This window comes from Pinus tabuliformis, chromosome 8 (genome assembly GCF_031772625.1).
Source record: "Pinus tabuliformis cultivar Carrire ecotype Pingquan chromosome 8, CPIR1, whole genome shotgun sequence".
Classification (NCBI taxonomy): domain Eukaryota; kingdom Viridiplantae; phylum Streptophyta; class Pinopsida; order Pinales; family Pinaceae; genus Pinus; species Pinus tabuliformis.
In genome coordinates this window covers 1,172,924,297-1,172,938,513 of record NC_142294.1, presented here as the reverse complement: position 1 = coordinate 1,172,938,513, position 14,217 = coordinate 1,172,924,297, and the positions used below count along the sequence as shown (strand labels likewise).

General features: G+C 38.5%; 1 protein-coding gene across 3 annotated transcripts in view; it reads right to left on the bottom strand.

The window, feature by feature from the left end:
• The window catches only part of LOC149239530 (uncharacterized), a 285,621-nt gene that overhangs the window by 168,111 nt on the left and 103,293 nt on the right, over positions 1–14,217 (bottom strand). For 2 of the 3 annotated variants that reach the window (XM_089373448.1, XM_089373450.1), the window contains 2 exons: positions 10,356–10,527; positions 9,914–10,211 (listed from right to left, as the gene is read on the bottom strand). In XM_089373448.1, the coding sequence (XP_089229574.1) occupies positions 9,914–10,211; positions 10,356–10,527 (470 nt within the window). Of the gene's footprint in view, positions 1–9,913; positions 10,212–10,355; positions 10,531–14,217 lie in introns of all 3 variants that reach the window. The other variant, XM_089373449.1, reaches the window with a different exon arrangement.

Genomic DNA, 14,217 nt, shown 5'->3' with positions numbered 1-14,217 from the left:
TCAGCGACAGAGAGCTTGAGAAGCATAACAGCCTCTCGATTTCGATCATCAAATTTATCTTGATCGGTCCCGGCTGTACCTGGACGAAGCTCTTTGCCCAAAATGAGTTGATCAAGACGCCTGTACTCAAAAATAGTCAGCAGTCTTTGTTTCCAAATGTTATAGTTGCTGCCATTAAACCGTTGATTTCCTTCTAACATCAGATTGGTAAGTGTGGCCATTTTCACAAAGAGAATACAAAAGTATGACACACAAGAACAATGTAGCTGACTGCTTTAAAGAACAGACTTTCTCCTGTCTAAAACAATAGTAATACTGCTAATACAGTTCTTCCACAAGAGAATGCCGGTCTACCATAAGAGTATACTGATGCAATAAACAGATGTCACAGGTCTGAGTTTGTAATGAACACGGTCAGGATCACAAAAACATTCCGCTGATTGGTAACACACTGCCGGCAACCAGAACCACAAATACAGCAAATACAAATTTTGAACAAATGGACCCACATGTGCTGTCTCAGGTTCACGCTTCTGCTGAATGGTAACCCACTGCCAGCAAACACCACTGATATATACGTCTCAGGTATCGGTCATATGTTTGAAAAATGGACCACGTGAACCATATAAAACTCGTGGTGAATATAACCACGAATTTTATAACACGCGAATGACAAAGAATATATCACGCGTATGAGTTTTATAATCACGGGCTTGACTTTATGACAGAGAATATATCACGGGCTTGACTTTATAACAGAGAATATATCACGGGCTTGACTTTATAAATCCACAGGTTATAATGAATGACGATTGCAAAATATAACAGCGATTGCAAAATATAACGGTGACAATGAACCACGGGTTTCAGATCCACGTGGTTTGACTTATAAATCCACAGGCGCTTGCAAAAGACACAGGATGCGTGATATATATATAGAGCCACGGGTACTTTATAAATCCACGGGTTTCAGATCCACGTGGTTTGACTTATAAATCCACGGACGCTTGCAAAATACACAGGATGCGTGATATATAATGAATACACAGGTTGCGTGATATATATATAGAGCCACGGGTTTCAAATGAATGTCACGGGATGCAAAATGTATTGCCACGGATACATAAGCCACAAGTTTGACAGCGTTTAACAGCAAAAAAAATTGACAGATGCTCGCAGATCGATTTTCAAAACACAACTCCGATTTTCAAACAAACAAATGAGTTTTGAAAGTAGAACACCTGGATCACGAATGCTGAGAAATTCCACGGTGTGGTCGAGTAGCCGCCAGGTGAAGAAGAAGATAGCCGGATCCGTGATTCCAAGCAGAACTGACCAGCCAAAAAAAAATCCCGCTTCCACGAAAACAGTCACCGCCACAAAGTTATTTCTTTAATAAAATGATCATGCAAGAGAAGAATCCATTTCTGTATCGAGATGGACGACTGTAAGCTTTTATCACAGCGAGCAAAGCCGAGGCTAAGACTCAGTGAAGGCTGCCTGGCTTACAGAGGGCTCGACCTTAGAAAGGACTCAAGAGATTACGATGCAAAGAGAATTACTGTTCAAGAAGAATCTCTTAACCTTGCTCCGATACCATAAAGGAATGTTCAATGAATTAATTCACATGGAGCAAACAGCTCAATGATAATACAAAGATATTTACAAGAATAGAAACATCAGGTTTCTATGTAGAATATCGAACAAAACAGTTTCATCTAAGAAACTGCTAAAAGAATAGAAACATCTAAAAGACTGAGCATTACTAAATAGAGATATATTCTAATAATTACTTTGTTGTTGACCGAGCTACTTGGAGGACATTTTGGGGCTTCTTTGACCAATGTTGACTTTCTGGTTAGGGCTGCAGTTGACTGTTGATTTTGACAACACTGTTTTGGGAAAGTTAATTTGATATTTATACTCTCTCTGCTGAACTATTGAACAATAATAAGAAGATTGATCAAAGGGTTTCCCACATTGGGGGTTTTCCCTGGCATCCGCCACATCTTGTGTCCTCTTGCCTTGGATTGTCTTTTGCACATGTTTTTATGTTCTATCTACATTTACTATCAATGTGTTTAAGTTAATGTGATTGCTACCGAATATAATTGGAAATTGTCATTGGGTTGATAAAGAACATTGAAGTAAATTGTGCTAAAGCATAGAACATACCATTGTTATCTAAAATTAACAATTTTGTTACGGCAAAATAACGAATTGATCACACCGCAATTTCTTCACAATAAAAACGTTGCAAAAAATAAAATGTTGGAAACTGAGAAATATAGAACACACACAAAAATATGAAACCATTATTTTTGGACAATTGTCCCCAGAAAAACCCAATGTAAGAAAATTGGTGTAGCAGATGAGGGTTTTATTATTATGAAACAATAGAAATTTGGAGTACAATTTGGATGCTTAATCTAGCAATCCAATCTGAGAGAAGTACTAGAAAAATATTTGAGGCCAATACCTCAGCACCACAACGGATTCTACTTCGAAATCTGGCCAAAATGGACTACACAAAATGCCCATACTTGAGCCTCTATGCAGGCTAATTTGCACTGCGTACGGAACACACTGAATCCTATAGTTCTTCATGTCTTTGCCCCTGAAGTGACTCGCTTGGCCTCTTGGAATTTATCCCACCCCTTGGCAACTGAATCAAATCCTCTTTGGCTGAATTGAACTCTCCTCTAAAGCCTGTCGGCACAAGCCTTGCGCAGCTTCCGGAGGAAAAATCGTCCCTCTCTCAACTGACTCTTCCGGATCTGGAATCCTCCTCCGGAAATTTGCTATTGATCTCCCTCTTGCTCCTTCTTCCTGTTGATTTCTAGTAGCATCGGATGTGCTCTAAGTCTCAAAATTTGCAGGGAGGCTTAGACACATGCATTCTCCAATACCCAGAAATCGTTTTGGGAAATTCCACCCAAAGATAGTTTTATTAAAATAATTAATTATTTTTAATGGGACCCTAAGTCTAAACTTAAGAAATTAAAATAATTAATGGGTATTAATCTAACTGTGGGTGAAACTTCTAGAAGAAGACGAGGATCAAGCCAAAATGATCTAAGCCATTGATTAGAAGTTAATATGGGTCGTTGGTTGTCCAACAGAAAGATATAAGAAGAGGCTTGAGGGGCACTTGGAGAACACACACAGAGGGGAGATCAGAAGTTCAATTTTCTGAAGCAAAGCAGTTGTCAGATAGATTTTTGATAGTGATCTTTTGCAATGAGGAGCAGGGATAGTATTCGAAGGGAAATCTTTCCCGGTTGGAGAATACTCAACAAAGAAGAGAGAGAGAGATCCAATAGAGGCAACGCAAAGCTAGAGAGGCTAACGCAGGGCAACACAGAGGCAACGTAGGCTGATGCAGAGGCAGCACAAAGCCTTGAGGAAGTCCGAAATTTTGCTAAGGAATCGATTGTAGAAGCCAGAAGCAGAGGTGTGAGACCAAGCGGTGCAAATCGAATTTCCTGGGCAACAAATCGATCAACAGGGAGGAGTGAAGTTGTCCCCAGAGAGTGTGATGTTGGGCTGACGCAGTGACTGTGCAAAGGCAGCCAAGGGCAGTTCATTCAGTGGCTGGATGAGCCAGGATTTCCATTGATAGTGTGAGGTAACCTCACTTATCTCTCTGTCAGTGATATTCTCTATAACTGGATTGCCAGGAAGTCATCCAGAGATTGTACTCAGAAATTACTACTGCATAATAATAAAACCCTCAGAACTGCTGCACCGGTTTTCCAACATTGGGTTTTTCCGGGGACATTTGTCCAAAAATAACTGTGTAGATGTGTTGTGTATTTCTTTCTTGTTCAGTTTCTTGTTTCCGCATTTTATTTAAATGGTGAAGGCTACAGTGTATTCATTTCAGTGTTTACTATAGAAAACAGTAAATAATTTGGTTCAGTAATTAACAAATAGAAGAAACATAATCAGTTGTTGCAATAGGAATTTGGGCATCCAAATTTTCACACTTCATTCTAGTTGGAATTCTTCTGATTGAATGTTGCTCTCTGGAAAATTGATCTGCCAAGGAAACTCGCTCTTCCTGTTTGTTTTGCTCCAACCCCATTGACCTCCTCTTATAATCTCTCATTGGCTCACCAATGGCCATGATTAAATCCTCATCAACGGTTAAGATCATCTCTAAGTCGATCCATGTGAGTTTCTAGAGAAATCTCACCTTTCTCAATTAATTCCTATTAATTAATCATTTTTCCTAAGTTAGACTTAGGAAAAAATTAATTATTGATTAATTAACTTAATTGAGGCATCTCTAGGTGTTTTCTCCTGAAATTCTTTTCTAGGTTTTGGAGTTCTAGTGTTTCTAAGCCTCTCTAACCAAAGTCGAGACTAGAACACTTGTCTGACGCTACCCAAACATCAAAAACTAACAACATCAATGTCATAAAGATGCATCAAGACTCCCGTAATATTCCCACTGGAAGATTCTCCCTTTTTTCTTCTTAGGTTTGTGGACTTAGATGATTTAGTCATTGGTCACTTGTCAAAATGTGGGGTAAGGAGTGTTGTAGGAGTGTTTTTATTTTGTTTATCACTAGGAATGACGCAAATGAATGTTGACCACCATATATATACAGTCTCCCTATTAACTGTGCATAACCCAGAAATCATTATAACTACATTTACTATATCATTCTAACACATCACTAGTGTGCACTTTCACTACATAGACAGTCGAGATATTCAAAATAATTACAAGAGCAGAGATGTAGAGAACCTGGTGTGAATATAGGGAAGGTCACACATAAATATACCCATAGTCTCCCATGCAAACTTTCATCATCTGATAAGACAGGTCCATTGCATACACAGTGAAATGACAAAATTAAAGAACTTGGTATTTTCTCCCAGCAACGTAACCTTCAGCATGCCATTCTTTGTTAGTGTAGTTGGAGAAGAATATATATATATATATATATATATATATATATATATATATATATGACCTCTTTCCTAGGTGGCAATTGACAATCCCATTGAAGAATACAGTCTCTGAACTTGCTATAAGAAGGTAACTCAATTTCCCAATGATGAATAGTCAAACTTCTTGCACTAAACCTAACCTTTAAACCTAAATCACCATCGACACTCTTCTATTGATTTGGGGTAGCATCGGATGTGCTCTAGCCACGAAATTTGGTGAAGAGGTTGGAGCACATGAGATCTCCAATACCCAGAAAGGGTTTGGGCAGATTCTAACCAGTTCAGGAGATATTAAAATAATTAATATTTTTAATCGAGTCCCTAAGTCTAAACTTAGGGAAAATAAAATATTAATGTGTATTAATATGAAACTGTGTTAGAATGGTCCAAAAGGCATGGATCAAGCCAGATCTAATCTTAGTCGTTGATTAGGGACTTAATCTCAGCCGTTGATATGTCAACAGGAAAGGTATAAGAGGAGGCTTGAGGGTCACTTGGAGAACACACCAGAGTGATCAGTCATTCTATTCTCTAGAGCGGGGTTTGCTAAGAGAGATAGAATTAGTGATCAGGAGTTGCAGCTGAGGGGCATTGAGTACAGAGACACAGAGAGGTAGAGATAGTGTCGGGAGAGCAGCGCAGTAGCCAGAGAGAGTGACGCAGAGCCAGCCAGGGCTCACGCAGAGGCAGTCGGGGGCTGCGTAGAGCCTCAGAGAGGCCAGCGTTGCTGATGCAGAGGGCCAGAGGGCTAACGCAGGGCCTCCTAAGTCTGACACAGACCCACCAAGGGTGACGCAGAGCCAGCGCTGGGCAGAGAGGGGCTGACGCAGTCCAGAGAGAGGCTGACGCTGGGGTTTTTGGGGCAGATTGGTGCTGAGTAGCTGCCAGAAGAATTATCCGGAGTTTCAGCTAGGAGATTTGTCAGAAACTGAGAGGTATTACTGCCAAGGAAATTCTCTGTTCGGTAGGCCAATTTCGGCACCCAAATTGTACTCTGATATTGCTTAATAAGAAAACCCTCAGATAGCTGCACCGGTTTTCCCACATTGGGTTTTTCCAGGGACATTGGTCCAAAAACAATGGTGTCATATGGTGTGATTGTTTCTATTTCCTTTAGTTGTTGATCTGTAATATGTTGAGCATGCACTAGTGTTTATTTTCAATATTTACATTGTAAATAACTTGTTAAGTAAAGTAACAAGTAGGTAGGAATAAATCAGATAAAGTGCATGGAGGGTTTCTAACTAAGTAGACTTAGAAACTTCAACATCTCCAAGCATACATCTCAGTCCTACAAGCCCAAATTCAGCCCAGCAATGAAGTGCATTCAGTCAAAAACCCAAGGATAAATCAGTCCACTATATGTTCAGAATTTATATATAGTTTCCCAGTGAAGCCTTTCGTCAAACAGTTTGATGTAATACTGTTGTAGGTGTGATTTTCTGAGTTCTGGTTCAAATGAGTCTGCAATGCCCAACAATACTCAAGATATTATCTAAAACAACATCATCATGTTCAGGATTAAGACAACAAGAGTAATCACCACTGAGATGTTAAATCAGCCACAAATAACCACAATCTTCACTGACATATTGCTTTAGGAATGACACAGTAGTTTTCCAGAGAATCACAGACATAGAATTGTATTAACAAACAATAGTACAGACTTCAGTGAACAATAAAACCTGGTATAAACGTTGTCCAAGGAGGCTATGACCCATAGTCAGCTTCAGCACATAAAATACCATCATTCGAACCAGCTACAGGAAAAGCATGAGATATCTGGCATATATCAGCTTGTAAATTTGTCCTTCAACAACAGGTAATTCTCGTCCCTTATCATCATATAAACTCAGACTTTATTGAATGACTCGACCAGCAAATATAGACGAACTCGGCCCACACATAGACTTAAATGTGTGCTACCTTCAGGCTGACAAACACACAGAGGAATGAGCATCTTAATCTCTGCATCCAGCAAGAATGATTGCCACATTTTCTCTAAGTCTGATATTGACCTCCAGCGTTGGTAACACAACCAACTCAGACAAGCAAAGACTTTAACTCTGTCCTTTGTGAAGCATACTCAGCTAGCAATGTATAGCAGAGCACCGCAGCCCACACACAGAGACAAACTCAGCCCTTTAGTGACCAGAACTCGACCTCAAATTAACCCCAAACTCCTGAAGGAAAATCAACCTCCCAGAATGACTAGACATTCTGCTCTAAACACAGATGCCCTTGATCCTCCAATATGTGTCTTGTACCTTATTCAGGGGTTTGATACGTCCTCCAATAATGGGTAGATTTAGCACTTGTTTCTTCAACAACTTAACCATATTAATGGAGGCTAACTTCAAGAAATTTGACCTTCTGTATTCGATTAACAATGTGGTCACCAGGAGATGAAATCAGCTCCAAAAATATGCCTCTAATTGAAAAATGCCACCTACAGGAATCAATCTCCAAAGTGTACAATTCGGCCTTCAAACAAGGAACTCGATCCACCTGAAATGACTAATGCTATTCGACCTTCCATTCAAAGACAAACTCAGCCCCTTTTTTATGGAATGACTTTGCCTCTATATTAGAGAAGCTCTCTTCTTCTGAGAAATGCTGCTCTCAGTCCCATCTAGATTAATAGCTCAATATTTGATGTTCGGCCTCTTTGAATCTATGCTCACCGGCACTTCAATAAACAAGAATATTTGGCCCCCAGTTTATTAAAATTTTGCTCTTGGCTTTTTAAAAGAAATAATTGGGCCTTTGAATAATTTTTACCCCTTTTATTAAAATTTAGTTGAGTAAACAAAAATAACTTGGCCAAGCCCTTGAATAAATAATTCGGCCAAAATAATATTTGCCCCTCCTTTATAAAAAAATTCTTTTGCAATATAGAACAGTTATCACAATGGATTTGGGCTTCATCAAAGATCACCTACAAAACAATAAACTTTGGAGAATTTCACCATGATGAGTCAACTAGGGTGGCTATAGAGAACAACCGAAATTGACAAGATTCTAGCTAGAGTGATTATGGAAGATCACCAAACTAGTTTCTCCTGAAACCCTCGATTTAATTCCATGACCCTTTTTCCGAATTTGATCTGCAATAAACCATCAAGTTCGCAGGATGCATAGCTCTGATACCACAGTAATATCCCGAATACAAATTTAGCAGAACATTGCTTCAGAAATTTAAATTTTATACCATTAATTAAAATAACAAATTTCACAAATTGAACCATAAAAATCAACAACAAACTGGAAATATAATTTGCAATTTCTCAATAGGCAATAAACACATGCAGGAAATCTCAGCTTTACTTATATTAATATAAAACTGATTTTACAAACAACAGGAGGATCGCTGAGATGGAATCCTCCAAATTGGATCTGGCCTCAAGATCCAGCTTCTACAATACTAGATCTGGCCTCCCAAACTGAACTACAACCAATAAGCGCTCTGAATTCTGGATGAATTCACCAAGGGATGAGATGGATTTTCGCCCACTCTCACCAAATCACCCAAGGGTTTCCATCATGGGGCTACTAAAGCAGAGAACTAGGTTCTCCCAACCACACCAAAGACAAATACTCAAATCCCAGATGTCCCAAATGATCTCCTCCTCCTCCTTTTAAAGACCCGATAGATAGATCTCCAATCTTCCAGAAGTATTTTATTTTATTATTTTAGAAGTTTCTCCCTGACTTCACCTTAAGTGACTTTTAATTTATTTCTATTTTACTTTAGTCACTTTTGGCCTTTTCCCCTTAATTAATCTTTTCCATTTTCTTTTATTTTATTAAGTGACTAATTAAAGTCACTTTTAATCTGGGAAAATGGCAAATCGCCTACCATACTTTCTTTGGCCACTAGAAGTCACTTCTCAGCATCCCATCCTGTAGATCTTCTTGTTTGGTTCTAACGAGCTATTATACTAAGGTATTCCATCAAATACTCCTCCCAGAAGGCCACCTTAAGCGTAATTAATTAATTTATGCTAAATAATAACCCTGTTTTATAGGAATTATGAAATACAACAGAACCAAAACCACATTGTGCGGAACTGATCCTGATGATGGAATATGCCAAGTGAACGTCATTGGACCCCATAAAACTCCTCAAACCCCCTCCGAGACCCTTGATGACGTATTACTGCTCCCGTGACGTTGCCATCACGTGCCCTGGAATTCCATCCTGGTTGTACTATAAATGAAATTGAAAATGGGGACATTACAACAGAAGCTCCAGTTTTGACACTACCAAGTTCCTTCATAGGAATGGCATTTCATCAGTAGTTATAGGCTCCTAACTCAGTATACTCATGGCATATTTAACCTTATTACTATAAGCCTTGCATTAGGTTCATTGCATACCTTACTGGTTGTTCAGTGAGTTTAGAATCTACGTATGATTTCTTTGAATGAAATCCTCATAAGTATCCTGCTCATTCAAGTACATAATCATTTCGAAATCTGGGTCACTTCACCACACAAATGATTTTCATCTCATTCGTAAGTGTGAGAAAACTAAATTTGCTGCATAATATTACTGGTTGATGACAAAATTAATGCAAGAACAGTATGCAGCAAATATTTTAGTTCCAAATTTTTATATTTTAGCATGGAGATCTCACACTTGATATCTAACTGTACATGAATTTCACTTGGTATTTCTTAAATTTCTACTCTAAAGTAAAATTCATCATTGATAAACGTTCTTATCAGCATTCTTTTATTTTTATCTGAGATGCCCCATAGCAAAACTGAAATATCTAAAATAAACGATAACCATCTTAAGCAACAAAATAGATGTCACTCAAATCATATTGTTTATACTATATAGGGATGACTTTTCACTGGTTTTAATAACTCTTATAAAGCTACTTATTTCGTAAATTTAGGACAAAACTAAACTTCAGAGAGAAGGAAAAACTTCACAAAGCACCTATAATGGTGCACCTCCAGGTGCCGACGTACTGTTGGTGGATGTCTAGTGTTGGCAGGAGCACTTGGTACTCTCAACAATGTCACAGGTAGGTTCTGAACTTCACTTTTACAGACATCACATGTTCTATTTCCCTTGATGTTAAACCATTTAATCAAACATTCTTCATGTGCAAGTGCAAGTTCACCTTTGCAATTACATTCCATTTTAAAAGCCTTGCCTCCTTCACCAAGAACAACCAGGCAAATCCTGCACACTGCTTCTTCTTCGGGAATGCGCTGACTGCCATCCTCAGTATCTGCACAAACGAGAGATGGGTCAAATAACCTGTATCTCATAATATCAACAATTTGTATTAATAACATTACAATTTTCAAAACATGACTTTCTTCTATGAGGTTTAAGAAAGGACCATTCAGAATAATGTAAATAAAAACGGTACCAATATCCATTACTGAGAATTCCTTTTGGCCAGAAACAGCTCCTGTTTCCATGACATGGCTTGTGGGCCTTACATCCAAGATGCAACCTGTGGAAAGTTTTCTCTTCAAGCTCCATGATATATTATTTAGAGGCGCTGTCAGTGAACGCAAAACATTCCCTCTATATAGCTTCTGCTAGAGAAATGAAAATCCATGAATTAAGCACTTGAAACCTTGAAATTGAAAAGCACATAATACAGTTGTGATTTGAATTAATACTGAGTGAATCCTACATGTAAACAGGATTTAAAAACATCTAACAATTAACATACTCCAAAACATTTTGCCAGCTGGGTGGTTTTAGTTTTCATCTGTTTTTGTCTGCAACTCTATCTGCCTTAAATGCCTCCTAAATATTGCGTCCTGCCCTATTTAGTTTTCATCTGTTTTTGTCTGCAACTCTATCTGCCTTTAATGCCTCCTAAATATCTCGTCCTGCCCTATTTTGTTCAACCGTTTCCTCTTTTCTTGTTTGCTTCACTTTGGAATTGAGAAATCATAGAAGAGAATTATCTAGCATGTAAATCATGAGAGGATAACAAATCTTAAATGTGAGAAACACAATATAGCAAACATGAGGTGAATACGTGTCAAGTTTAATCTTCTCCCTTTGGGGTTATAACTTATAACTCACCAAGCCATGAAGGTTTGCTCAAGCAATCATGACCTGTATGTGAGATCTCTCCCCCAAAGCTGGAGAGGTCACAGTTTTGACTCTGCTGATCCCCTCAGGGTTAGGCTTCACAATCAGGGCCAACAGTTTACCCCATTTACCATCCATCAATCATGGGGAAGTATTTAGAGGGTTTTCCGTGAGTTTTCCTTGGAAAAAAACTTATAACTCACTAAAATCTACAAATATTCTATGCTTCTAAAGTATAAGTTGAAGTGACTTACTGCAACGAGGATTTTCTGAAGTGACTTATGGCCATTCTTTCATACAATGATGTGACACAATATCCCAAGGACCTAGTTGCAATACACCTTTGTCAATGGCACCATCGAAATTTGGTAAATACATGTCTTATCAAGCAACTCGAGCTTCGGACAAGGCCCCATTCAGATCCTTACTTTGTGAAATGGCTGACAGGGCACGAGACCATTATAACAACAACATGCACTTTTATGTTTGCCATTGGTCCAGATATATTGATGCAATCCAGTGTGACATGGCAGACTATCAAGGAATGAGCATCATATTCGGTAAACCTTTTCTCTATGAGAGGAGAAATGTATCATGCTTATGAAGATTATTTAACTTTACATAAGCATGGATGTATACATCATCTACAAAGTTGTGGCTTCCAAATCTTCCATTTTCATTGATGCTTTGTGTTGCTGCATTGGCTAAGTCGCAAGATGAATTATACCATATTCCTTCAATAGACAATCATAAAGACAAAAGAAACAGTGATGTGGGCAATCACAGTGATAATCCTCTTCACGATTATGGGGGCAATGATAATCCTGAATATGATCTAGACGATGATGTGGATTTTGTATATCCTGATTCTGAAAGCAATGCTACCGATGAAGATTATTTCCTTGAAGTTGATAACATGGTAAATTCATCTTCATTATACCTCTGCAACTTCTCTTCAGACATAGAGTCTTCAACATCAAATATTTGGCCACATATCAGGGTGTCACTCTCTCTTCAGCAGCCAATGATACCTCCAGGGTCAACAATTCCTGCACATAATATTTCTACAAGAACACCTAAGGTTGTGTTATCACACCCTCAAATGGGCTTATTATCCGATCCTTTTCGTATATTTAAAGCATTAAGAATCTTCAGAATCATTGATATCATTCATGCCAACTATATCAAAACTGAGGACTTTATCGGCATCAACATATTTTTTGACAATTATGATTCTTCATGGCCTATATTTCTTCAAGGATGTCAACTGAAAATTCACATATCAATTTTGTAAAATGGATTCTAGTCCCACATGGCTGTGTACTTGGACCTCTATTTCCCTTTGTCTTCTCTTGATTGGATCAGTAGAGATTTTGTTCATTTTAAAACAGTATATTATGTACATTTAGAAGAAAATCCATTGATGGTGGGTAACCCCTACGAGAATATTTTTCTCCCCTTTGATCTGCCAGCCAGTTAGCAGCTCTATGATGATCCATGGATAGCTTTACTTCGGAGCTCTCTACTTTTGCTCTTGTCAATGTTCTCTCCCATCTAGCACACTTCTTAAAGGAAGGTGGGTCATCTATCAGAAGGTACACTAACTATTTTTGTAATAATGTGCTTTCGTTTAATGTTAAGGGAATTCTAATATGGATCACAGGTCAAGCTGGATGATTAACTGCTGTTGATTGTACTCTTGTTCCCAAACTTCACCTAGGAGGTTATCCTTTGATCCTAGCCCACTGTGACCTCCCCTAAGGGCTTTCCTTTCCATTGTTTAGGAGAGGCACAAATAGGAGGCACTGATTGATATAGTGTGCCAAAGGTAATTCATACCTATCATTTTCCATCTATCCCTGATATTAATTTCCATTCTTTGGGTTGATTGTTGTCTATCATTAGTATTGGCACCCTATATCCACATCTCTGAGTTAGGGACTGAAAAATTTTCCCTCAGAGGTTGACACAGCAAAAAGAAAGATAAAAGCATATATGGCTTGTTGCCCACCAAAAGTGGATACCCCTAGGAGAGTCTTTCTGTGAAATTTCCTTAATTGCAGTAGCTGGAAATTTAATCTTCTATCTACAAGAGATTATTTGTCTTCAGAATTTTAATATGGCAAACAACGATTAATTCACTATTGCAATCTTCACAAATAAATACAGGAACTGAGAAAAGATGCAGACACACAAAATATGTAATATTCCTAACGGGAAAGATTAAGTGATAACAACAAATAAAGCATAAACATGTAAGCATAAAACTAACACACCAGCATAATGACAAATTTCACTAGAAATTGTAGCAAGAGTTGATTCATTTTATTAACTGAGAAAACAAGGTGCATATAAATGAAGAAGAGGAACTTGGGCCTACTACAGCAAGCTAGTCAAGTCCTAGGTGAAAATGGAGCTGCCCAAGAGCTGGAAACTGCTCTCCCCAAGTCTCTCTGTTGGCCCAATAAATTCTGCTATTGCTGACTAGAATAGAATTGGTGTTTCGGCCCTCTAAATTGCTTAGAAAATTCCAGGAAATTAACTGGAGCCTCCTCACAAGGAACCCAAAATAACCTAGAAAAATCTCATAGACCCAAGTGGTGGAAATGGTCCCGGAGTGAACTGCGCCCTTCTCCAATAATTTTTGTTGCTGGATGCTGACTAGAACACTGATTTCTGCTAGAAATACTGCCCAGAAAATTCTACTAAACTAACCTCAGACTCCTCTCACCAAATCCACAAAAAGCTAGAAAGGGTTTGGCCCAAATCTAAGCTAAAACAGAACCCACAAAGTGATGCAAATTTGTCAGTTAATAAGTAATATGCCCTTCTAAAAGAATGGGGATTTCATAACCGAATATCGCCCAAAAAAATTTGTAAAATTGGCCAGAGATTCCTCTTAATCAACCCACAGAAACCCAGAAAGGGATTGGGCTGAATCCACCGACCTCTAGTGACCCCCAACAAGTGTGAATTGCCCAATCTAGCCAGAAAACGCCCCACAATTTTGATACTACTGAATTATGCCCAAATCTACCACGGGAAATTTCTCCCAGCTCTGGCTAAATTCTCTACTGAGAAATACCTCCTATCTCCAACCCTTATCTCTCTCGATTCCACTTCTCTAAGCCCCTGCGCAGCATTTGGTCAATAGTTTATGCGCCCTTGCCGAAAGATAT